The sequence below is a fragment of the Poecilia formosa genome, unplaced genomic scaffold (assembly GCF_000485575.1).
Source record: "Poecilia formosa unplaced genomic scaffold, Poecilia_formosa-5.1.2 Scaffold82, whole genome shotgun sequence".
Classification (NCBI taxonomy): Eukaryota; Metazoa; Chordata; class Actinopteri; order Cyprinodontiformes; family Poeciliidae; genus Poecilia; species Poecilia formosa.
Genome location: NW_006800021.1, coordinates 2,042,833 through 2,067,541, shown reverse-complemented (window position 1 = coordinate 2,067,541; position 24,709 = coordinate 2,042,833). Strand labels below are relative to the sequence as shown.

Here is a 24,709-nt window from a genome sequence, read left to right as displayed (position 1 = left end):
TGCTGCATTAGTTATTTTTGCTTTTCCAAACTGAATGAGTCATTATTTTAAATTATAGTCATTTCAGTGCTGACCAAAACAATTACTGTGGTTTATTTCTTAATCGAGCAGCCTTATTATCCTGCTAGAAGAAGATGGAAATACTACGGTCGTAAAGGGATGGACATAATCAGCCATAATAACCAAGCTGTGGAGTCTCTATTGGCGCTAAGGGCCCCAAATCGTGCCGAGAAAATCTTCCCTGCACTGTTGTTGCCCCACCAACCTGAACTGCTGAACAACGCATCCATGCTTTCATGGTGTTTACACCAAGCCTCAGTTTCCAGTTCTTAGGTGACGGGACTGGTACCCAGTGTGGTCTTCCCCTGCAGTGATTATTGCATTGTGAATACTTGGTGGTTAATTCAGCCGCTGTTACCGTTTCATCTCCTCCATCCAGTTTGCCTATTCTCCTCCGACTTGTCGAATCCACAGGGCATTTCTTTCCTCGCAGATGTTATTCACTGGATATTTTTGTTGTTTTCGGACCGTTCTCTGTAAACCCAAGAAATTATTGCGTGTGAAAATCCAGCCAATCGGTAGTTTCTGTGGATCTAAGCATACCCCGCCAAGCGCGACGCGTTCAAAATTATTTTTTATTTTCTTCATTTTGAATTCTTGGTTTGAACTTCAGCAAGCCATCTATGCCAGATCCAAATGTCTAAAGGCATTTGGATTTTTTATTCCTCAATGATTAAAGAGGTGAAACTAATATTTGATGTATTAGTGTATTGACCTGACAAATATAGACAAACATTGAACTTTTTGTCAGAGTAATCTCCAATGCTGTTGTTTTATTTTCTGCGTAGCGCCAGATCAGAGAAGCCTCTAATGGTTCTGTTTTCTGTCACAGAGGTTTATACTTTGTCCTTTGGTTGAACAAACTAAATAAACTAAATGTTATATGTCTGCTTTCAAAGGTGACATGCATTTGTTGTTACATGGTCACACATTTACACTTGTGCTCCTCTCGGTATCACCCACATCCGAGTTCCTCTGTGCTGCACCAGCGAGCGCCGGGCTCGTGTTGGGTTACCGTAACACGATTTCAAAAGGGTACAGTTTCAAACCACTCGCGTTTTCTGTCAGACCGTTTTTACAGTTTAAAGTCAATTTAGTAAGATGCCAGAGAAAGCTTTGGAGGGAGCATAACATGCTCTGGCTCTATGTTTCAGAATTGGACTGCTGTCCCTCCTTTTTTCTTGTTTTCATGCCCTCCCACTGACTCCTACACATGTCTTTTGCTTGCAAGCAAAAGACAATAATTTAATGTTCATAATCATTCTAATCATAATAATGCCATCTTTATGAAATGTCTAAAGCATATTTATAGATAAAAGAAAAGCAATTTGGAAGTAACATATTTGCTTGAGAAAAAGATGAATCTCCTCTCTCCTTTGCCTTCTCCCAGTTCTCCCAGTACTAACTACAGAAACACACCACTCAGTCAGAAACAACCAATCAGATCCAGAAGGAGAGTCTTAGTGCTGTCAATCACTCTCCTGCCAGAAATGCTCAGGCTAGCTAGCATAACCGGTGGCATTCCTGTAACAATAAGTTGTTTCTCTGTCATTAGCACAGAGTTTGTTTAACCCATTTAAACAAAGTTTTAAATGCCTGGTGAAAAATTTCCCTCGCAGAGACAAATGCGCGCCCTCACCTGACTCCTTTCTGGATGTGAAGCTCTCGCTCTTCGCCTGTTCGCCTCCTCCTGCAGCCTGTGAAAGGCAGGTTTCATTTCAAAATCTGACGCCGCTGGGAAAAACCCAGAAACCCTGCAGGGGGTTTTAAGCACCGGCGGCAAAAGAGCAGCAGAGGCGAAAGAGAATTCATGCAGAAGTAAAATTATAAAAGTAAATTATACATTTCAAATCAATTTAAATATAAGACCTCGCTATTGCCGTTTACATAATCCAGGGGCAGCTAAGGTTATAAGGCAGAAAGCTGTCTTTTTGGATTATTGAATCATGGTGAAGCATGCCAAGTAACTTTTTACTATTCAATGGGCAGGTTAGCAAAATAAGCCAAAGTGGAAGCTTGGGAGTCAAAAATCAAGCAAGCAGTTTGGCAAATTAGTTTCTTTTTTGCTGCAGTTGTGAGGCGGCAACAGATATCCGTTAATTAGGTTTTGAAGCAAGCGTACTGTTTGACACACACGTCTCGGCGTCAAGCTGTTCTTATAGTCTAACCAAAACCAACTAGTTAAATACACGATGTCACGTCGGGAGACGACTCTCAGAAGATCAGAATGCACCGACGCAGAACTTTCTGTGCAGCTCTTCTTTTCTAAATATAGCACCGGAGGATAAAAGTAACAGAAACAGTTTGCGGAGGACTAATTACCTGCCTGATGCGCAGGTTTGGTGTTTGTCAGGGTTTTCCATGATAAGCAGTTTGCTTATTTTGCTCAGATTCCTCAAGCTGCTTCTCACTAACAACGGCAAGAGGGACCAGAGCAGAGCAGAGCAGAGGGAGGAAGCAATGTTTTCAAAAAATAAATGAAACTACTGGACAACGTGAGTCGGATAGATGGAGCGACCTCCACAAATCAGTTTTAGTTCATCTCAAACTGCAGTGCTGCCTGTACTGCTGCTGTACGGGCTGCAGCAGTATAATCCCCAAATTAACCTCTAGCCAGAGCTGTTTGTCTTATCCTTCCATGTTACTGTTAGCGTTGACCGAGAGCGTCCGTAATGGCAAACCGTCAAATAACTCTCGCTTTCCTGAAAGCGTCCAGCTGCACTTCAGCAAGTTTCCTGCAGAGTTCAGGTGTTTCCGGCGTGAGAGGGCCAGCAGAGCTGGATGCCTTGAGTGGTCGTAAGATGTTCTGTTTCGTCCATCGCCCGTGGAGCAGCCGTCTGCGATTCCCCTTAACAAAAGGTGATTATATATTTTGGCCTCGTCCTACTGAACACACACACACACACACACACACACACACACACACACACACACACACACACACCTCTGTCGGTGTTGACTTTCATACTGTTTTTCTGAATTGAATGATTTATCTGCGATTTGGAACATTAGGTCGGCGTCTCATCTGGACCAAACAAGGCTGATAAACTGCAGGGTTCCGTTAAACAATGAAATAGCTCGGACATGCTATACTGATTCCTTTTAAATCTTTTTTTTTTTTTTTTCAGTCGAACTGACAGCACACCACACTGCTGTGCAGAAAAGATAAAAAATACATCTTTCCCTACTCCCTCTTGATATTTTGCTTGTCAAGGCAAAATCTTTTTCATAACCATTAACACGGTTTTAACCCTGAATTTATGAGTCTTTCTGAAGATTTAAAGTTTTTCCAGTCCTATGTTCATTTCAGTCATTTTAATTATCTCCATTTTCTTGAGAATTGTTTCAAGTTGTTTGCTTGTTGGTCAAGATCCTGCCTCAAGTGGTGAACCGACGTTGTGTCCATCTGCACATCAGGCCCTTAATAAACACAAAGTTTGTTCCACTTTTGAGTAGATCTACAGATGGAGGTCAAAGGAAACCTTTTAATACTCACATATTTATTTCAGGACAGGCTTAGGCTGAAAAAGTAGTGAAAGTCCAAATAAAGAAGAACCAGGAAAGCTGCTGTTGACAAAGCTTTTATTTTTGCATCTGTTCAAACTTATTTTGACCTTAAAGATCTGTTACCAATCCACAGGAGTTATAGTTGTTTGAATTTGTGTCCAAAAACACTAACGGTGAAAAACTTTGAAGAATTCAGTCCTTCATAAAGTCTGTGATGCTGAATCAATTGCAGTTGTTACTAGATCGAATGATGAGTTTACACTGAAATCACTGAAACATCAATCAGGTCAAAAAGCAAAACTACCACCATGTCTACTATTTTTATCCAGTAGATACCATGGAAATGGAGATGGGTAAATAGTGACAGCAAATAAAAAAATACAAAGAAAAATTACATGATAGTAAAATGAAAATAAAAAAATAAACTGAAGTGACTTAGCTCTTTTGCACAGCACTGCACATAACTTGAGAAATATTATTTTCTTTTTTTCTTGCAGAATGCAAAATGTTCGTCAGTCGCCTGAAGGCATCTCTCGGTTACTTTCATCTGTTGCATACTTTGGTGACAGCGGCTACGAATTTAACACCGGCGTCGTTTGTGAAGGATAGGGCTACACTGTTTACAAACAGTAGTCAACCTTTCACATTAAAGTTGCATAGAGTAACGCCCTAATTCACTTGATTTCCTACATGCTTTTTTTGTTCTGTTTTTTAACACAGACAGATCAGTGTGGCGTTTTAACGTGTCTGACAGCCGACCTTTTCCCCTCTCTTAGAACTGAAAGTGTTTTCAGAGAACCGTCCACGTAAACAGCACCAGTCGATATAAAGACAAGACGTGATTGGAGGAAAATGAGATGACATCTTTTTAGCAAGGAAACAAAAAAACTAAAAATGGCAAGCCAAAAAAAAAATTGCAAGTTTCAGTAAATGGCAGACGCTGTGCTCGGTTTCATTGTTCTCTTTTACATGATCACCGATCCACTTCAGTCAAACAGAGACAACCTAGCCAACCACATATCACCAGAGGTGGAAATTAGCACCCATCGCTGGTTAAATGGGAGTAAATTTAATGAACTTACATGCCAAAGGGATAGGTTTGCAATTTGAACAGAGGAAGAATGTTTAGCAACCTATAGGGGGCAGTAATGGACATGAACCGCTGGACAGAGATCTTCTGTGTCTTTGACCAGCAGCTGCGTAGGAGGGAGCAAAGTATTGAACATCATGCTGGAGAAAAACTGCAGTTACATGTTAGGAGCTGAACTAACAACTCAGCTATCACAGCAGAGGAGAAGAGAACTCAAACCGTTCTGGAAAGGCATTTTGGTGATTTGGAGTCGATTATGGCCAATCAAATGTAAGCTTCCTTCACAGCATCTGAGTGACCTGGCAGCTACAGTAACCTTAGTTAAAATGTTAGCATTTTTTATCTAAACAACGGCTTACCACAGTGTTGAACGTCAGAAAAACAATGATTATTTCAAGAAACCATTATATTATTTGAGAGCTCAGGTCAAACTAAAGGTTCATTTTGGCCAGATTATAAATCCAAGCTGAAGCGGGGAAGACAGTAAACGCTCTCTGGAGGCAACACGAATTGTGCGTCGCTATAGTAACCGTACCATGTTTGCTCTGGAACAATAATCTGGAATACAAACCAACCAAATGACTCTTGACCGCAATCTGCATAAAAATAATAATAATAATAGTAAAAAAAAAGAAAATTACAGTGAAATCAGAGGATTAAGCGCTGACCCTTCCTTGAACCACATGCTGTTTTAAGAAAGACCCAAGGGTCATCCTAAAATGCCTCGGATCATCCTCCTGGGTCAAGGCAGATGGCGTCCCTAGAGCATTAAGAATTATGAAATCCATAACAGTAACATTATTGACTATAATAAAAAACAACAACAATAAAACCTCAACAATGACAAGGAGCGGGCGAACACATCCATGCGTCTAATCAGCTTTGTCAGTGATTCAAAATTGAAATGTATTATTTTGGGCCTGAACGGCAGCAGTAATTAGACCCCAGTAGAATGCATGTTGCAAAATGAAAGCAGCTTCGTGTGTTTGTGGGTGTCTGTCTGTTGTGCATTAATTAGCAATGAACCTGCGCATAAATTTTAAAGGCCGTCCCACTGTGTCCAACATGTAGTTTCCAAGTAAACACTCCTGACCTTATGGGCAGCATATTTTATTTCATTTTTTTTAATTTTCCTGGAACAGAGGCTTTTTAAATGGCTGCGTTTGACAGGCAGCAGCACGTAGCGTGCGAGGACAGATGCGTGCTGGGAAAAGGTGTGTGGGAGTGTAAAGGGAGAGGAAAGCAGTCGGCGAGAGAGAGAATGAACCAAACAATAAATCGCACGTCAACACCGAGTGCAGCGTCTACATTTCCTGGCCTCCATATTCGGGTTACCTGCATCTGCACAGATCAGAAAAGACCACGCAGTGACTCACACGCTGTCCATCTAGTAAATAACAGCAAATCCCAGCCTGCATCGCCAACATTGATGAGCAGAAAATGGGATGAGCAGCATTAGGAGGAGATAAATCCCCCACATCTGAAGGATTATGGTTATTTTGACAAATCTGGAATGCTTTTCACATAGAAATGTAATTACACGGCGAATATTAAAGTCAGCAAAAGATCATCTTTTGGAAATTTTACCGCACACTGTATTAATTTGTGCAGTTTTTTTTTTCTCACTGAACCAAAAACCTCTAAGAAGAGGGAAAACATGCTGCCGTCTCGTGTGGCTCGCGCTGTGTGAATTATTGAATATTATCTTGAGAAAGGATTGCCTGTTTGCCCCGTTCACTTCACTGGATTGCTTGATATTGACGGTGATGCATTTGATTATTGATCAGGTTGTCCGTTTGGTTGTTTATTTTGGTGCTTTGGAAAACCTCAGGATGAAAACAGAGTCCATGACCCGTTTGACCGCCTGGCCGCTGAAAATGAAGGCTGCGGAACCAGCAGGTGATGGAAAATGGACCATTGGACATTTCTGTGGAATCTCACACAGTCGTGCTCATAAATTAAGTACTCTAATTTTTATTTTTTCTACATCATGCATACTTAACGTGTTTTTTTACATTTTGTTTCCGGAGCGTCAGACTTTCTTCTAATTCATGTGATTGTGATCGATTACTCTCCAAGAGTTGTGATTTGTTTCTTTGAGTTTTGGTTGAGATTGACCTCAGTCAGATGATCCTTTCTTTTAGCTTGTCGAGTCCTGACTGGGCCACTCAGAAACTAAAAAATCAGATGTTCTTCTGTCTGGTGAATGCACCACAAGCACCAACAAGAGCACTTAGCGTTAGCTACTTAAAGTCTTATCGAGTTATTGTTCATTCAGGCTTTTACTTTTGAACAGGAAGCGAGATGTCGGCAGACAACAGGAAGACTGAACATGTTACGGAAAGTTGTTTTGTAGTTTCAGTGTCTCTCGTGGAACATGCTTGGTTTGGAAATTTTGTCTGGCTTTTGAAAATCCCTTCATAAAATGAAGAACCCGCGATGTTCAGGACAGGAGTTTTCATGATTAAGTGTCCGACACACAAAGTAAAACACTGGAAGAGACAATCAGTAAACTATACCAGCATTTGTATACATCTTTCAATAGCCTGTCTATTTATTTTATCTATTTGTAGCTACTGTTTATGCTTTTTTAAAACATTTATAGCATGAATATGCTTTACCCTACCGGTATTTATTTATTTTTTCTCTTAAAGAATCTCAAGAAGCCAAACTTGTTGATTGGATTCTGCTTCTAAAATAAATAATTAATGATCCGTCATTGCAGGGAGGCAAAAGTCTAAACATTTCAATGCTGTTCTTAATGCTTTATTCACTGTAGCATATTTAGAATGATTTTGATTTTAATAGCTGTGCTCAAAAATGGCTTAAATTTTTTTTAAATTCTTTTCATTCAATCAAGAAGTTTGTTTCAGATATCAAATGAGTGAGACATTTTTCAAAATGAGTATACATATATTTTTTTATTACAATTCAAGAAAAATAACACACATAAAATTAATACCATACCCTGCCTGTAAAGTCTGACCACCAATTTGAATGCTTCCCTATTCTAATGATTTATCTTTGTTGATGATTTAATTAAAACATCAATATGTTACTTTAAACTTGAATCTATTAAACATTAAGAAAAAAAAAGATTTATCAGGATTTATGATCGTTTTAAAAATAGCAGAGATTAAAATGTTTTCTAGCTTTTTCCAATGATTTCTTTCTGTATTATGATCAACATTTAGCCCACTGGTGTAATTCAGGTCGATAAATCAGTCGGCGCAGAAAGGTCTCAAACTCAACGGAAAAACCAGTTTTGTGTCTTGAAGGCCTTAGGAAAGGAATCAACTTTAAATTGGATCTTCCGGCACTTTCTTGCAATCTCCCATGGACACAATTTGATGCCAAAGATGGCAATAACGAAAACCTTAAGCCTTTTTCACAGTCCCAGACGAGCACACACTACCTGTGGGATCACAAGCCGGGGCCATTTACCTTCAATTGAAGTCGTGTTACAGGGTAAGCTGAGGTGTTAAAAGTGTCTAACGTGCATTCAGCTGACGGACCCAGATCAGCTCCACCAGGAAATATGCCTCTCTCTTTGCTTTATCTGGGACATGTGGTCGCAGCTTCAACCAGATTGGTAAAGTTCAGGAAATAAAATACTTGGCTAGGATTAGGATGCAATATGTGTGTGTGTCGAGAGATGAACATATGTGGCATATGAATAACACGTCTAAGTTAAAAAGAAGGCAAAGTTAGTTTTATATAGTTGTTTCCACAAGTAGAAACTTAGAGAAGTGGTAGTCAGAGTCACATGTTTTTGTTGATTCTTGTTGTTTTGTTGTGTGTCAGGCTTGGCTAAAACCCATCCACATTACGATTCAGATGTTGGAAAAAAACGCTCAAATATCTACCAAATGTAGCCTAGACATTTATGCACCATTCACACATCGCTAAGAAAAAAAAAACGCTCCCTGTAAAGAGAAGATGCACTTAATTCCCCCATAATTAGGTGACAGTACGTCTTTAAAACGACTACAGCTACATGTCACTTTGCAAAAACAAACGCATTAAAGTTGCAGTAGAATGTCACTGAAAATTAAAAAAAAAAAAAAAGAAAAAAAGACATGAATAAATCCAAGGTTGCAAAGTTGACTCTTAGTTTTCTAGGTGTTTGTTTGCTATGCTAGGACTAAACTCCTGATCTGCATCTCTTCCAGTCTGCGCCTCCCACCGGCTAAGAGGCAGGACAGAGAGAGGAGCAGTGACTCACAGATGTCTGTCATATATTGTTTAATCAATATTCAGCTGCACCTGGCATTATCGCTCCTACCGCCAAGGCGGTTTGTGTTTTCGATATGAGCTGCATTTGAAACCTTGAAAAGGTTTCTGTTGTGTTCAGACGTGAAACGGATATTTTTGACAGGAACTGAGGGAGAACTGCTCCTCAGCGACGATGTCTGAGATTTCATGTGATTTAAGGTGCGCTTTCACTTAAGCCAAAATGAATTAACCTTCTCATGTGAACAATGGAAGAGGTGGTTTGTAGCCTTTATTTTTTATTTTTTCCTCTATCTTGATGAATGATTTAACTTCCAGAAATTCTGCTCCAAACTGATATCAAGTGGCGTCTCTACAGCGAATCTTACTTACTCTACTTAATTAAGCTCTATGCTCACTTGTTATCAGCTTGGCTCTCGTGTCGCCCTCCCAGAAACCATTCTTCAGTCTCTCTGTGCCAGGCAACAATCTCGAAGAGGAGGGTCATGTGGCCGTTCTGCATCCACGGGTGTGTTGCCTAGCACACAGCCATGATAATAGAGGCCTGTCTGTGCTGCAACGTTGACCACTGAGTGAATTATCCAGCTGACAGGGAGCAGCCGCGCAGCTCAGGCGGAGGATGTTGTTAATATGCCAATGAGAGCTCACATCTTCTGTGCAAGTCTGAGCCTCGACGTGGCCGCCTGTCACCTAATTGGGAATCGTTTAGCGGCGGCGGCTTGACCGACATTCTCAACATTGCGACGGGGTGGTGGACCACCCACGTGAACGCTTTCATTAGCAATCGGAAGCTAACCGCTAGAAAATTAAAATTAATTGCAGTGCGCCGCATGTCACGGGGGCGCGCACCGTTTTCAGCGGCAGCTGAAAAAAAGGTGCTATGGATGTCTTGTCATTTCTCCTACAAAAAAAAAAAAACTAATCTAACAATAAAGCAATGCTCATTTTCCATTAAAAAAATGCTAAATGAACCACATAACAGTGTTGATGCTCGCCACCCCTCTCATTACTCAGCTACTTCAGTCAGTTGACAATAGTTGAATTCAAGTTTTTTGTTTCAAATATCTCAAGACTACAAACAGACCTGCTGGGACACATGCAGCTCAAATAAGCATAAACCATTCAATAACAAAGTAGCAGGAGGAAGTAATTTCTGGACGCTCACTGCCATAATTATACAAGAGATCAATAAGAGTGAGTAAGTCTGTACACACTTAGAGTTTATCATGTAACTTCATCAGCATGAAAGATTAAATCAGACTAGAAATCACAAATGATCAAAAAAATAATAATTCAGAGTAAGGTCTAAGACATTAAACAGAAGAGTTTTTTATTCTTTGCAATTAAAATGGGAAAAATGAGTATTCATATTATTTATTCCAAAAAAAAAAAATGTGATTAATAATTTCCCCAGGACAAGTTAATGAGCCAGACAGACAGATGGTCACTGGTGCACTTTCCTCTTCGGCTTCTGGTTTGACGAATATCAAAATGTAAATAGTTGAAATGAACTGGCCTTGTGCTCCCATTTCTGACCTTTATTTGTAAGTAGTAATAAAATCAATAACTTAACAACTGCAAGCAAGATAATTGCAAGTGAGGCTTCATCCGTAAATTGTTATACCCTACAAAACAACAACTCTTAGCTCTGAATCAAATAAAACAGGATTAAAATAGACTTGTTCTGTTTAAACTCCCAACCGGTTCCAGAACCTGTTGAACAGAAAGTTCATGGAGTAATGTAGATGGTTACAGCGATGATGAGTTATTATGTCCAAGAGAGAGAAGTGAGAAAGAGAATAGAAACCCAGTTTGGGTTTATTAGTTCAGCCACATCAACGGGTAGCACGTTTTGTTCAGGACCTGCTGTGTGTGTGTGTGTGTGGTTTTTTTTGTTGTTTTTTTTGGTTTCCCCTCTCTTAAAATTCAGTGCTACAGTGTAAATAGGTCAAGCTAACAGTTAACAGAGTGAAGACGAGATCAGGCTGATGCCAGATGCCTCCTCTTTTACTCTGGACGGCGTCCAGCGACTCACTGAACAAGAACTGACGCCTATCAGGAGCGAGCGAGACTTATTCTCAAGCAGCTTCCACCACCGACAGATTTGTTTTGTATTTATCCAATCTCGTGTTTCGAGACCAGATTGGTGGGAGATTTCCTGAGCCGCTAGAGCCGAGGGAGGGCGGCGGCGACGACGGCGCTATACCTGCAGAATCCCGACTCCGTGGAGCATCCAGTTCGGAGTAAATCTGCTGGCTGTCGGCCAATCCGAACGAGCCAGTGAGTCACCTCTTTAAGAGCTCCAAGCATAACAGCCGACTTCTCCCCAATATTCCTGATTAAACTTGAGCGCTCGCTCAGTTTTGTATGCCAAAAAGGCTTTTATTCCTCCTCTCCTCTAAGCTGAGACATGAAACTGATCCTGTTTCAAGTTTACTGCTTCTGCACTGCAGACGGGAGGCGGTGGGGAACGGGGTGAGTAATCCCGTTCAACTTAAAGATATTCTTTCTCTTTTCTTTTTTTTTCCTTTTTTTTATACAATAATGCGAAAGACGCATTTTTAATGCAGCAGGTTTTAACACAACGGTTTGTCTGTGTTAAGAGTTTGTCACACTTATAGGGGAAGACGACATAAAGTAATTGCTCTGACATTTCGTTATTTAGTCATCGGTGGATGCTGATGCCCACTGATGAGTAAGATGGGGCAGAAGTTTTTGACACCTTTCTAAACTAAATTCAATGCGACACACAGCAAGGCGGAACCGTCCTGCCAGATTGATTTCAATTAGTTATGTTTTTAAATTAGAAAAACAGCCCTGTATAGTTAGAATATACAAAAGTACTTACATCTTTTTGAATTTGAATTTAGCAGTGACATAACAACCGGCCCGCTGTGTCCTCATACCCATCATTTCTGCTGCCGTGTCCTGGCAGTTTGTCGCCGCGTTGATCAAAGCTCAGCGACAGCTTAGTAACCTCGCAGCCGTCCGAAGCTTAATCTAGTTGAACTTTGACCTCGCAGAGTTTGTGACAAACCTTCGAGGCCTTCAGTCGAACATGAAGTGGGAAGAATTTGTTATCTATATTCAACTTCAGATTACCTTTTAGCTTAAGTCAGTCAGAGGTAGTTTTCTGACTCCGTTGCAGATCATCTGGCTGAACTCTAAACTAGCCGATCAATCAGTCACGATTGATTAAATAAACATAAACAAGCAGTTGGTGTTTTTGTGTCTGACGTCCCTTCAGGGATTCAAGTCTTTTCAAAAGTAGGACTTCCTGACTTACTGTTTTTATTCTGTTTGTGCTTGAAGGGACGGACACACTGCTCACATCTTCGCTCGTATTCGTTTTTAGCTTTTAATGATTTGTCGCATTTAGTTTTATTTTCAACTTCAGCCTTAATGAGCCTCAAAAACGAGATCCAGGTGTGCAAGTTTTGAAAGTTATTCCACATCCACAGGGGTCAAAGCTGAACAGACTTTAATATGTTAATACATTCACACGCAAAATAATGTTTGATACTTTTTGTCTGTCATAATTTTGGCTGGATATTTGACAGGTTTCTGGTGGGGGAATCATTAGAGTTCCTTCAAATGGGTTGGTTTCCTGTCACTGACTCTGCTGTAACACAGTCTAAACATTTTCAGTAGGATTAAACCCACATCAAACCTAAAAGTGTGCAGACTGACACATATGGGTAGATTTATTTATTTATTTATTTATTGCTTTGCAAACGATGCAACAGCAGGAGCAGCGTTTATTTTCCTCGTTGCTGATTGGCTGAACCCCCAATTGTGGAAATAAGGCCGATTGTATATGTTAGTTTCTGCTATCATGCTAAGACAGTTTCCACTATGTGTGTTAAAGCAGTTTAATATTTGGCATTTGAACAATTAAGTGTTTTCATAACTATTCAGATTTTAGCTACTCATGTTTGTGATTTATAACTCCCATAAATACCAGGGTCCCACTGTAATAGGATTTAACATTGTAATATCAACAAAGATTTTAATTTATACTCTTTATAAAGAGTATAAATAAATGTCATTAACTTTTGACAGTCAGGAACAAACTTCCTGGTTGAAAAGAATCTGTCAGGGTTAATAACTTCGATCAAAGGCGTACTTCATGTATGTCATAACGTATTCTTTCGATCAAATAATCAATAAGGCTAAACATGTAATTCTAGTTTTTAATAACAGAAGTTGTTTGCTAAAACATCATTCCGGCCCAAAATGAAGCACATTTTAAAAGTAGCATTAAATAAACTGGCACTATATGAAGAAAAGCTCTAAAAGAAACGGCTGCTATGGAGACAGTGAGCTTAGTAGGTTTGTTTTTTACGTCCCTTCGTCCTCCTGCTTACAGTTTGTGGTGACGGGTTAAACTATAGTCGTCATGTGATCTTGGGAAACAGGAAGCTGTGGATCCATTAACGCTGCAATCGATTTAAAAACCTGAGGTATGTATTCAAATCAGATAAAGTTACATTTAATTGCTATGAATTATAAATCTGGTAAAAAAAAAAACACAAACAATATTTAATCGCAGATCTGATGCTTTTTCTAGGGTTTGCAGGGCACATCACTGTAGAGGTTCTCACCGATCCACAGGTAGAAACAATCACGTTGGGCGCTGTGTGTGTTAATATTCCCCGCTGCCTTGTTTGGCTCTTTAGCGGTGCCTAAACATTCAGCAGAGTGCAAATTATTAAGCAGAGGTTCATTAGAATAACTCCTACCCTAAGTGTGAAATCCAACTTTCCACCCCATGTTGTGTCACACCTCACTCCCTCAGCAACACTTTTAAATGAACAAATAGTTCTGTCTTCCTCTCCCGCGTTTCAACAAAATCGCACAACGAATTACGAGGAGAGACTCTCCAGAGCCGGTCTGAAAGCTCGGAAGAAGAGCTTCAGTGTTTCTGTTTTAGCTCCGCTTAACAACAGCTATGGGAGAAGCTCTGCACGTAATCCACCTGCAGCTGTCAAAGGGGAGGAAAAAAATACCGTGCAGCAACTTGCGAAAAATTAAAGACCCCCGCGAAACGGAAATTACATTTTATTTCATGGTAAGCAGCAGCTCCGCGTGAGGGTTGGGGAGGAGTGGGGGGGAAGTTGGGGGAGATGTGGGCTGAGGGTGCACTTTATGGAAGCTGAAGTAGGTGACGGTTCAAGCCAGGAGCTGGGAAAAAAAAGCAGAAAACTGACAAAAGTGGTTGAGGAGAGAGAGAGAGAGAGAGAGAGAGAGAGAGGGAGGTGGTGATGCAGAGCGGCTGCTTTTCAGAAAATCTTGCAGCTAAAAAATTTGATTTCCTACATCTACAGCTTGTTTATCTTCATACTTTTATCATTTCTGAATTAGAAGCGTGCGTGTCAAATAAAAGCAACACCTGCATTCATTTGTCTTTGTACATATATGAAGAATTGTTCTGAGTGTAAACTCAAGGTAACGGACACAATCTTAAATGCTGATGCTGCCACCCACGACTGAAGATACGATAATAAATGGGAAGCAGCTCCTGTTGTGTCTCTGTACAGTTTAAATGAATCCCGAGGGAATCTGAAATTCACTTCAGAAATGAACTCGCAGGCTTTTTACCATATAACATCCGTTCAAGACTGTAGAGTTTAAAACTGTTTAGTTTTTTTTACAGTCTGGACTGAATATTGTTTAGCTTGAAGATCCATACACCAACACGTCTACGCCTCTCTGAGGATGTTTTTTTTTTTTTTTTTCTTATTACTTTTAAAGATCTGAGTTAGTCTATAAAGCTTAGCATTGATGGGCAAACACAGCCCTTTATTGCCTGGGCAACTCGGCTTATTCTGTAGCGCGATTAGAGACATTAAGCGGAGGAAGAAAGTGTCGAGGAGCCAAAGGTCGGCGATGCCCCGCCAGCTACCGCCGCATATAGACAGGAGGGGAAAAAAAGCGAGGCCTAAATTCAAGTCGACTCTTCAGTTTCCGTGTTTGACTCCGTCTGTAGCAATAATTGGAGAAACAAGTCCTCTGTGAACCTTTTCCCCCCATCGACAATCTGCACAAAGAACCCCCAGATGCAGTGCGCCCCTCCTTCAGCCGGCTCATTGTGCATTCCAAGGGATTGTTGCTCATGAATTTTTATGAAGTCCTCTCAAGTAGTGTGCAAAGTTCAGCCGTTGAATTAGACAATGGTGTTTTCCACTAATCTTCTTATTAGAGGGGAGAATAAACTGAGCGGCGCCGTTATTGAAAGACGAGAATGTAACCTTTAAAACGAGGTGGGCTCGAAATTCAGAGCTCTGGAAAAGCAACAGGACTGCGAGTTCTTCTCGACAACGTTGGGCGAAGAGTCGACACGAAGCGCGTTTTGGATGTATTTGGTTTTGTCCGAAGCCTTTGGAATCCAGTTGATTGAACATCTGCAACATGCAGTGTTTTATAATAAGTGTTATGTCCGTGACTTGTTGCGTTTATTCACATTCTTTTTCCTGTACGGACTGGAAAAAGACGTAGTCCTTTTGTAAGTTTTTTTTGACGGAATGAAGATGTCAGTTGTCTCACGAAACACAAACAAATCAGCAAGAGTTGTGTGAGATCCTAGTTAGCTTTGCAAGAAACCATAAGCTTCTTTTGGGACGTGAAGGTGAAGAGAAAATGTCTGCTGAGAAAAGTAATTTTGGATCGTTTGTGAGTCCTGATATAGTCCAGTAAAAACACAGTCCCTTGCTCTACGCTTCGCTTCGTACAGACAGTCTGGACCCTTAGTTATTGAAAAACGATTGTTTCCTGGAGGTGAGGACTCTGTTGAAGTTTTAAATTTCACCGAAAAAGATGACTGTTAATGTTAATTCAAAACTTGGAAGTGTGTCCAACACGGACTGAACGGCTTTGTTCACTTCCATTGCTGCCATTTTCTACAACTACAGGCAGACTAAGACTCTAAAGCAGCTGAGAAAACTGACGTCATCGTTCACAACTTCTCTATCTGTTCACTGATTGGCCCGATAGAAAATGTGCCGGAGAGAATCTGAGTCAATGGGAGAAAGCCTGGAATGGGCAGTGAAGGGAGATGAGAATTGAATGGAGTTGCACTGGAAAGGCAATGGCAAAGAGATATTACCAAAACTCACACTTTATCTCATTGTACATGTGTACAGTGACAAATAACATTAAATACCAATCCTAAAACTTTACAGAAAACCTCCACTGATGGAACTTAATTGTCTTTAGTTTGTTGAGAACAAGGTTGCACATTTTTAGCTTTAAGCTGTTATTGCAAAACCTTTCCAGTGTCTGAACAAAAGTAACCTGGGATCTTTTAAAGCTTTTGTGAATTTTCTCAATAAGTCATTTGGATGCGACACAAAATTATTTTTAATGGAGTAACTCCCAAAAGTAACTCAGAGGGTTTTCTCAAAAAAACTTTTGTGACATGTGAGAGAGGATTGCTGCTGAACTTCTTCATTCCTATTTTTCCTTCACCGTCTCCCGCTGGGTTCAGTAAAAAGAAATCCAATCGGAGAAGTTGAATATTTTTGCATCTTGTTGCCTTTGTTCATGTATGGGCGCATTCGTACACTGCGCGAACCCATTAATATGCATCAATCTATTAATATCTGTATTCCACAAGCCATGATGCAGCTTTGTTCTCCTTAATTGACATAATTCGGACCACACTAGCATAAGAAATGAACATGCCGCTTTGAATCGGCGAAGAGCTTGTAATGTAATAAGCGGTCTCTTCTAAATGGAGCCTTGACTCCATTTAAAAGAGGGCAGAAAATATGTGTGCACTCTTGCTTAAGGCTTTCATCTTGCATATAAATCATTCCAGCTCAAAGTGGGTGTTTGAGCGGCACAGATTTCAGGTCTTGGGGCGCAACGCTGCATCACCGGCCAAGTCTCCATTAATGACAGAGCTGTGCTTTGACAGCATGATGTAAATTAAGCCAATTCTTAATATTCTGAGAGCTGATAAATGTTGGCATGAAGGCTTCTCTGGCTCGTTTTGGAAGCCGTATATGTGACGCCATGTTTTTTGTTTTTGTTTTTTTTTATCTCTCCTACCCTTTCTGTTCTGTTCTGTTCTGTTCTGTCCAGATACCACAGCAGCTGAACCCCCTGGCTCTGTACAGGTGTGAGCAGTTGGTGCTGGATCACTGCCATGCCCACCTGTCGCTGCACCACAACGTGGGCATGGAGCCCTCGGCCCGGGCGCCGGGAGGTCCGGGGCCGGCCCCGTACCACCCAGGCCTGATGGCCGTCCTCCCCTCCGAGCCGGCGCCGCCTCGCCCCCGGACTCGCTCCCACCGCCGGTGAGCTGTGCACCGACAGGCCCCTGAACTCCCCGTATTTGTGCAACACAGAGTCAGCGAACTGCTCAGAGGAAATAAAAAAAGAAAAAGGTTGTGTGGGAGGAAACTGGGACTGCTAACGGAGCAAAGGAGACAGCTAATCTGCTGCGGAGCATCCAGGATCCAGGGTAAATGGGAATGAAAGTTCTTTTTTTTTTTTTTTGTCCCCCAGCAGGAGTATAAAAGGGGTGCAGCAGTATCGATCGGTGAGAGTCTGACCTACACGGCCCCACATGTCCTCAATTAAGCGAAGGAGGCTAACGAGTAACACGACTCCCCGCGTGTCCTTCGTCCCCCGCCAGGAGTAATAAGGATAGCATTTTTAATGATTTGTTAATCTTATTAAACACATTTCCTCGACTTGTCGTGATCTGGGAACCTCTCTGCTGTGCGAGTAATCAAGTGATTAACGCTACAAGTGAAGATGAGTCGCAGAACAAATAAAAGAGTGCCCAAAGAAAGTTTTTTCTGCTCTCTCTCTCTGTCTCTCGCTCCCTCTCCGACTGACTGACAGTATTTTCTTTTTAGTTTAAGGCAAAAAAATCAACAAAAACAAGTCTGAATATAGCAGACAGTAAGTGCCATATAAATTGTACAGCCTCCACTGATTTGTTGGCACTAAGTCTAATTTTTATGGTGACTTATGATGTGTGATGTTGATCCCTTTCACATTAGTTTATCACAGCGGAGAGAAAGTACCCACCAGGAAGCAGCACTGCAACACTCAGATATTTACTTTTCATCCCTCATTGGAATCACTCTCGTGGTTAATGGTTTCTGATTTCATAATGCATTATTAAACCAATTATCTGACTGTGCGCTCATAAAACTACATGTGTGCTTTCTTTCTTTTTTTTTTTTCTTTCCTTACAAGATGTTGCAATATAATATGTGGTAAATAAAACTGTGGTAAATGATCGGTAACAGTGTCGTTCATCAAGATCGGTGGCTTCGACCCAAACAACTGTCTGCTGTATTTAGACGGCTGCGGAGGCGGATGACACAAAAGGAGCGGCGCGCTGGAGGCAAGGCTGTCGAACAACAAAATGTCTTGTTTTGTTTTTTTTTTGCATTAGTAACTGACCTCCTCCAAACCCCCAAATGGTAACTCTTTCTTGCTTTTCTTCTCCTGTGACTCTGTGACCGTTTTCTGATGTAATAAAGTAAACTGGGACTCTCCGAGCTTCAAGGGTTTTCTGTCAAAGTATGACGTATTTGTACGTTTTTGTCACCTTACGACCACGAACGTCTTGATTAGGGTTTTATGGTAAACCAACAGAACATATCTGTGAAGTGGAAAGAAAACAATCAACAGTTTTCAACTTTTTTTTTTCTTTTTATAAATTAAACTGTGGCATGGATTTGTTTTCATGTTTTCTTGTCTCTCATTTAGCTCCATACATCTTCCCGTCAACTCTGCCCACATTCTTAAAATAGAATCCCCACAGCATGACACTGCCACCACCATGTTTCACATTGTGGATAATGTGTTCAGGGTAATGTGCGCCATGCGTTTTCTTTCTCACGCAACGTTTTACTTGTTAGTTTTGTCTCCCATCTGTCTTGTGGCAAACGTCAATCTGGATGTTTCCTGGTTTTCTTTCATTTATATCTTAATACTTTAATTCTTTTTTAGAGCTAGAAATGTAACTTTTACAAAAAAATCTGATGTTTTCATATTTGTTGAAACAAATATGTTTCAACAAATATATGTCAGTAAAATATGAGGCAGATATTTACAGGAATGCTCCTCTCCTGGTGGGAAAACAACCAATCAGAGCCAGTGGGAGGCTCTTAGTGCTGTCAATCATACATGTGTAGGCGCTGTGAAAGAAACAACTTCATGTTACAAGATAAGAAGGAAGAGACAACAATGGATGGATGCGTTCCAATTAGGTGACTTCTTAAGATGGCTGACTGTACTGGGTTTGTATTTAGGGATATCAGAGTAAATAGGGTTAAGTGCAAATAGACTCCACATTTTCAAATTTCTTTGGGAAAGTGTTTGGAAACAATGTATTGAATTCCTTCCTCTTCACAAATATGCTTTTTTTTTTTGTGGCACATCCATCACCTGAAATCCCATCAAATTCATCTTCATGTTTGTGACAAAATGTGGAGAAGTTCAAGGAGGGAGAACATTCTTGCCAGGCACCGTAGCGGCTCCATGCTCTTCATATTTTCACATTACGCTGTGTAAAAATGATGGAGGTTTAATTGTTACATAGACGTGATCTGTGTCAACCCACAGAAGAGTAAATATTTGAGTATTGTGTTGAATTACGTCTTCATCTGTTGTTGGATGTGTTGCTCCTGGTAAGTTGTGGTTTTGCTGGATCTAAACAAATTAATCTCTAAGAAAGTCCCATTTTCTTTTTAGCTTGTTGCTGCCGTTTGTTTTTCGTAATCTGCCATATGTGATATTTGAGTCGAGTAAGTGGATGCGGAGCACGCGAACGCCAGAACATCCGTGGTGTAGAATTGTCACATATATAAATAGGGAAGTGTGTGAGTGACGCCTTGTGAAATAATCAAACAAAGCGAACAAAAACACCAACAGAGGACCGCCTGCTGTGTGGGAGGCAACAAAAGCAGTTTGATATGCCAGGGACGGCCGTGTTTTAAGTAAACTGTTGAATCCGGCAGCCTTGGCTACTATCAGGGCCGCCGCTAAAGACCATTCAGAAATAATTTCCTTCTTTTTCTGCAGGAGCACAATCCAACATCGCTTTGTTTTTATTTTTAAACCCAATCTTTAATGTCAAGATGTTAAGAAATTATTTTTTAAACACAATTTAGCAGTGCCATAATTATTGGCATTCCTACAATTTCCATTATAGCAAATGTAACGTTTAAGTTTCAGATGTTTAAGTTGCACAAAGTGGCTGAGCACTTTTAATTAGAAATCCATTACTTCCTGTTTTACTGGCCCAATTCACTTAGTTTCTCTTCAAAATGGGAAAGGGAGGAAAAAAATGGCATAAAAAGGAGCAAAGTGAAGTAATGGTGATAAGAAAACAAATGACTACAACAACTTTGAGTATGATAGAAAAAAAACAATTTCTTTTTGTGCTGACTAAATGCGTTAGTGGTTGGATTTTTGTGCCATTTTAATGATGATAATGATTTTTTTTTTTTTTTACTGCAATACAGAATGAATGTAAGTTTTGAAAACTTTTGACACGTTTCCCGTCGATGTCAAGAAACGCTTCGGGCAGAGTTCCAGATAAACGAGCAGAACTCCATGGAACAAACACTTATTGAGAGGGACATGTAGGAGTCATCACAGCGACCACGGTGTTGGTTGTTATAGTTACGGTATTTATCCAGGGTTAATCAGTCAGTTTATGAAAGAAGATGTTCCAAAGATTTAAATTACCAGCCATCTCAGAGGGTTTACACCGATACGATGAGTGGGGCAGATCAGGCTGAAGGCACTTTGCTTTGCTGGGAGTAAAAGCAGATAGCCAAACTTTTTTTTTTTTTTAGCTCTACCGTCGTTTACAGAGCACATTTTCAATTGCATTTTTCACAAACATACTGCTGAAGGTTGTGTCGCAGATAACCTGGGACCTCTGTGAAGATTTGTCACTTTCACATTTCTCCACACTCATAGTCAGTCCCCAGTGTCGTCCCGTCTCTGAGAGAAATAGAGCAAAACATTCCACCTTATTCTGAGGAGGCGACTTCCTTTGTACTCCTGCTTTTCAAACATGTTGAAACTGTGGCTCAATATGCCAGGGAGCCCAGGGTTGCATTTAAAGCAAACCATATGAAATGTGTAATTCTTGATGACTTCCTGAATAACATCCTCCAAACTTTAGACTACAGTCAGATGGACTAGAATAATTTTGACTCATTGTTTTGTGACATAAATTGATTTTTTTTTTATGTCACTAGAGACATTGGTTTAAATATGCTATTCTAGCTAAAATAAATAAATAAATACCATCATGAAATACTGGGAAACATTTTGCAGTGCCATAAGCTTAAATCCACACTTAATTCCTCCTTAATTTACTTCCACAGAGATTCAGCATCTTCTAATCCTAAAGAAGGGGGTCTCAATCAGCCATTTTACAGAGGCTTTGAAGGTGAGAAAACTTCTTATTCAGTTAGAAAAGACATCCCATGTATAAAAATTTTATAAAAAAAATTGGTGCATCTGCTATTATAAATACCTTTTACCAATAAAAGCTCTTAGTCTCTGCAAGGTTGGAGCAAAGAGAGTCCAGTTTTACAGTAATCATAAACTTCTTCTAATCTTATAGTTGCTGACCAGATTTGTGCATGTTTCTCCTGGCACTAAGACAAGTCATCTTTTTGCAGTCTAAAGTCTTTGAGGCTGGAAGGCTTCTTCTCCACCCAAACATCCTCCATCGATTTAAAATCAGGATTGTTCTGTAAACATTAACGCCCAATCAGAAGAAACATGTCGGTTAAATCAAATGTTTATCTTAAACCTAGATCAGGTCTAAGATAAATATGAATCATCTTGGGCTTTATGTAAGAAAGAAACAAAGAAATGAACAAGGAAAGAGAAGAACAGTAAAAAAAAATAAATACTCTAATTACATGATTGGCACCAATAATTAAATATTATTTAACCAATTATGTGGGTCTTCATCACCTTGAAAAATGTACTTGAATTAAAGGTTGGATTTTTGTGAAAATGTTCTTTGCAACAGCAACAGCAGATTATTTTAGGTTAAAGTTTTTTCCCCCACTGCTTTACCAGGAGTGTCAATAGGGCCAGCACTGTGTTACATCACACCGAACACTACAAGCCTCGCTGCTCTTTATTTCTCCCTCATTCATCAGCCTCTGCTGCTGCTGCTGCTGCTGCTACCAGAGTTAGTTTGGGGCTTATACTTTTAGTGTCTCTCCTCTTTACCAGGTTCTGGCCAAAGCATTCGTCTTTTGGAAGCTTCTCCTTTGTGCTTTCAGCTGACTCAACCACTTCATTGATCGGGCCTTTACGTTTTCCTCTCTTAATTAGCTCATTTTCAGGGGATAAGCCCTGCAGAAAGGGATAAGCTTCTTTCATGTGCTTTTGTCTGAAATCCAGAATGCAAAACCCAATAGTTTTAACACTGCCGCATCACAAAACAAAAAAAAACAACAACAACAACAAAAAAACGCAACAATAAGAAATGTGATCTGAAATCTCCAGATGGTTGTTTTGCTCGTCTTGGTTTGAGGATCAATATTTATGTGTTCAGAGAATTATGCTAAAACATCTGCAACCATGAATGTATTTTATAAACATAATAAACAATTATTGAAGAATTGAAAGGTGGCTATACTCTTAAATATCTAAGTAAAAGAAATAACGCTCAGAGACGTAGTTCTTGCTGCTAGGCCATAGACGAGTCGGAGATTTATTACACTACCACGGATACCTCGTTACAGTTTCTTCAGTTCAGTACAAAAATCTTCCAAAGTCTCAACACAAAAAAATCTCTTCGAAGTCTTAACATCAACCTTTTTTATACCTTCTCATCTTCATCAGTGTGTGTTGGAAAGTTTCAACCAATGGCGTGCTACTGTTGTTTTGCAGAAAGATTCTGGCACGCTTTATACTGAGTGTGTATTGGACGATCTTTAAAATATTTTGGACCTCACAAACTCAACATCTGCTCCATTTCAGAATTGCTGAATAGGACAATTTATCTCAAATTGTTGATTTTATCTTGCACAAACAGACATCCTTTCCAGTAAATTCTGGCTCCATTTGCGTGCAAAGCGCAAATGGAAGGAGTCGGTCAGGTTGACCTAGTGTGAAGCCAAAGTCTTTTTCCACAGAACCGAGGTGCCAAGGTCTTTTTTCTGCCAAACAACTCCTTAATTAGTATTTCCGCTCTTACACAACCACAAAGCTTTACTATTTAATTGGGAATTTGAGGGGGAAGTAACAACATTACCAGTATTTTTATTTTTAACTATTTTTATCTAAAAAGTGTAAGTGGCATTTACTCTGATACCCCTAAATCAAATACTTAGGGGTATGTGCATGGTATCTGCAGGAAAAAAATATGCGGAGATGTTTCAAGCAGGATTGGGTTATAAAACAATATGCAAAGATCTGACAAAACTTTGTTCAGTTCATCCTCTAAAGATGGAAATATGTCACCCGACCTCAAGGCTTATGCTAACTCAGCAGCAGAGACATTTTCAGATTGTAAAATATGTCAAGAGAACTGGAATTAGTTGCACACTCACATTGCTTGTTGATATAGTCAAGAAAATCTGCTTAAAAGAGTATAAGTCACTGCATACATTTTATTAGTACTAGTAGCAAAAGGCAAACACAATTCCAATCTCTTATATATATTTTTTAGACTTAAACTGACCGTTATGCCATGTAAAATCAAACGGTGAAAAGGCGGAACCAAAATAAAGACAGTGTTTCACCAGGATGCCTAAAGTGAGAAGCCCCGCCACCTCGCTCATCAGACAGAAGAAGGCAGCCGCTCCTTCATTCACTGAAGCAAATTATTCATGTTTCCAGGTTAGTAATGTGTGAAGCTGGTGAAAACGACCGTATGTTTTCTACGCTCCTTCACCCTTACATACCTTCCTTTGGGGGGGCGGGGGCTCCGATTTATGTTTTCGCATCCACCTGAATAATATGTAGTTGCGCCCCTGGGTATCCTGACGTGTTTTGTGGTTATCTGTTAAAATCAAGAGTGTTTAATGTGTAGAGGTTACTCTCAGCTACATATAATCAGTTTGAATCAGAGTTTAGTTATTATAGACGTCACAATCTCCCTCACTGTGTAATTGATTTCACTGTTTAGTTTTACAGTCAGTCATACAGTTATTCAAAGACTATGAGAGCTTAAATACGTACATATTTAATTATATATGGGGTAACGTTATTACAATTCAAGGGAATTGGTAGCCTTAAATCTGTGAGATTTAAATTTAGTGTCTAAGTGTTTTGATTTAACCTTTGATGCTGTCACGCCTGATGGGAACTGATGCTGTTTACTAAAGTTAATGCTTTACGTTTTTTTTTTTTTTAGTAACAAAAGGACACTGAAGAGGATTACACTGAGGAATGTTTATTGTATGATTTCATGATTTTGAGACTTGCAATAAAGAGACAGAGTTTGGGGAAGAAGACGGCAGCCGCTCCTTCATTCCCTGAGGCGATTTATTCACATTTCCAGATGTTTCATCCAGAGGAAAGGTGAAGCAGAGATGTCACAATCAAACATCATTTGTCGCAGTTGTTTCCATCCATTTGTGTATTTAAGTGTGCTGTACTAGTGCAGAGTTATCACATACATTTGTATTTCAGTACATTTTGTGTCTGTGTTTAAAAAGATGAAACATTTTAAGTCAATTCAGCTCTGTTCTTCTGTATCGGATCGGTATTGGCCGATAGGGAGTCTCAGAAATCTGTATGGGAAGTAAAAAAAAAAAAAAAAGGGGGTTTGTGCAACCCTTTAAAAAACCAAAAAAAAAAAAAAAG

The 24,709-nt window shown here is 40.0% G+C and overlaps 1 protein-coding gene and 1 long non-coding RNA gene across 5 annotated transcripts in view; both read left to right on the top strand.

The window, feature by feature from the left end:
* Nucleotides 1-18,408, top strand: part of LOC103141389 (leucine-rich repeat transmembrane neuronal protein 4) — a 113,348-nt gene extending 94,940 nt beyond the window's left edge. For 2 of the 4 annotated variants that reach the window (XM_007557028.2, XM_016673788.1), the window contains exon 3: nucleotides 16,976-18,408. In XM_007557028.2, the coding sequence (XP_007557090.2) occupies nucleotides 16,976-17,194 (219 nt within the window). In that variant the 3' untranslated portion in view covers nucleotides 17,195-18,408. The remainder of the gene's footprint in view (nucleotides 1-16,975) is intronic. The other 2 variants (XM_007557029.2, XM_007557027.2) reach the window with 1 other exon arrangement.
* Nucleotides 1-24,709, top strand: part of LOC107836760 (uncharacterized) — a 573,704-nt gene that overhangs the window by 112,619 nt on the left and 436,376 nt on the right. The window lies entirely within an intron of this gene.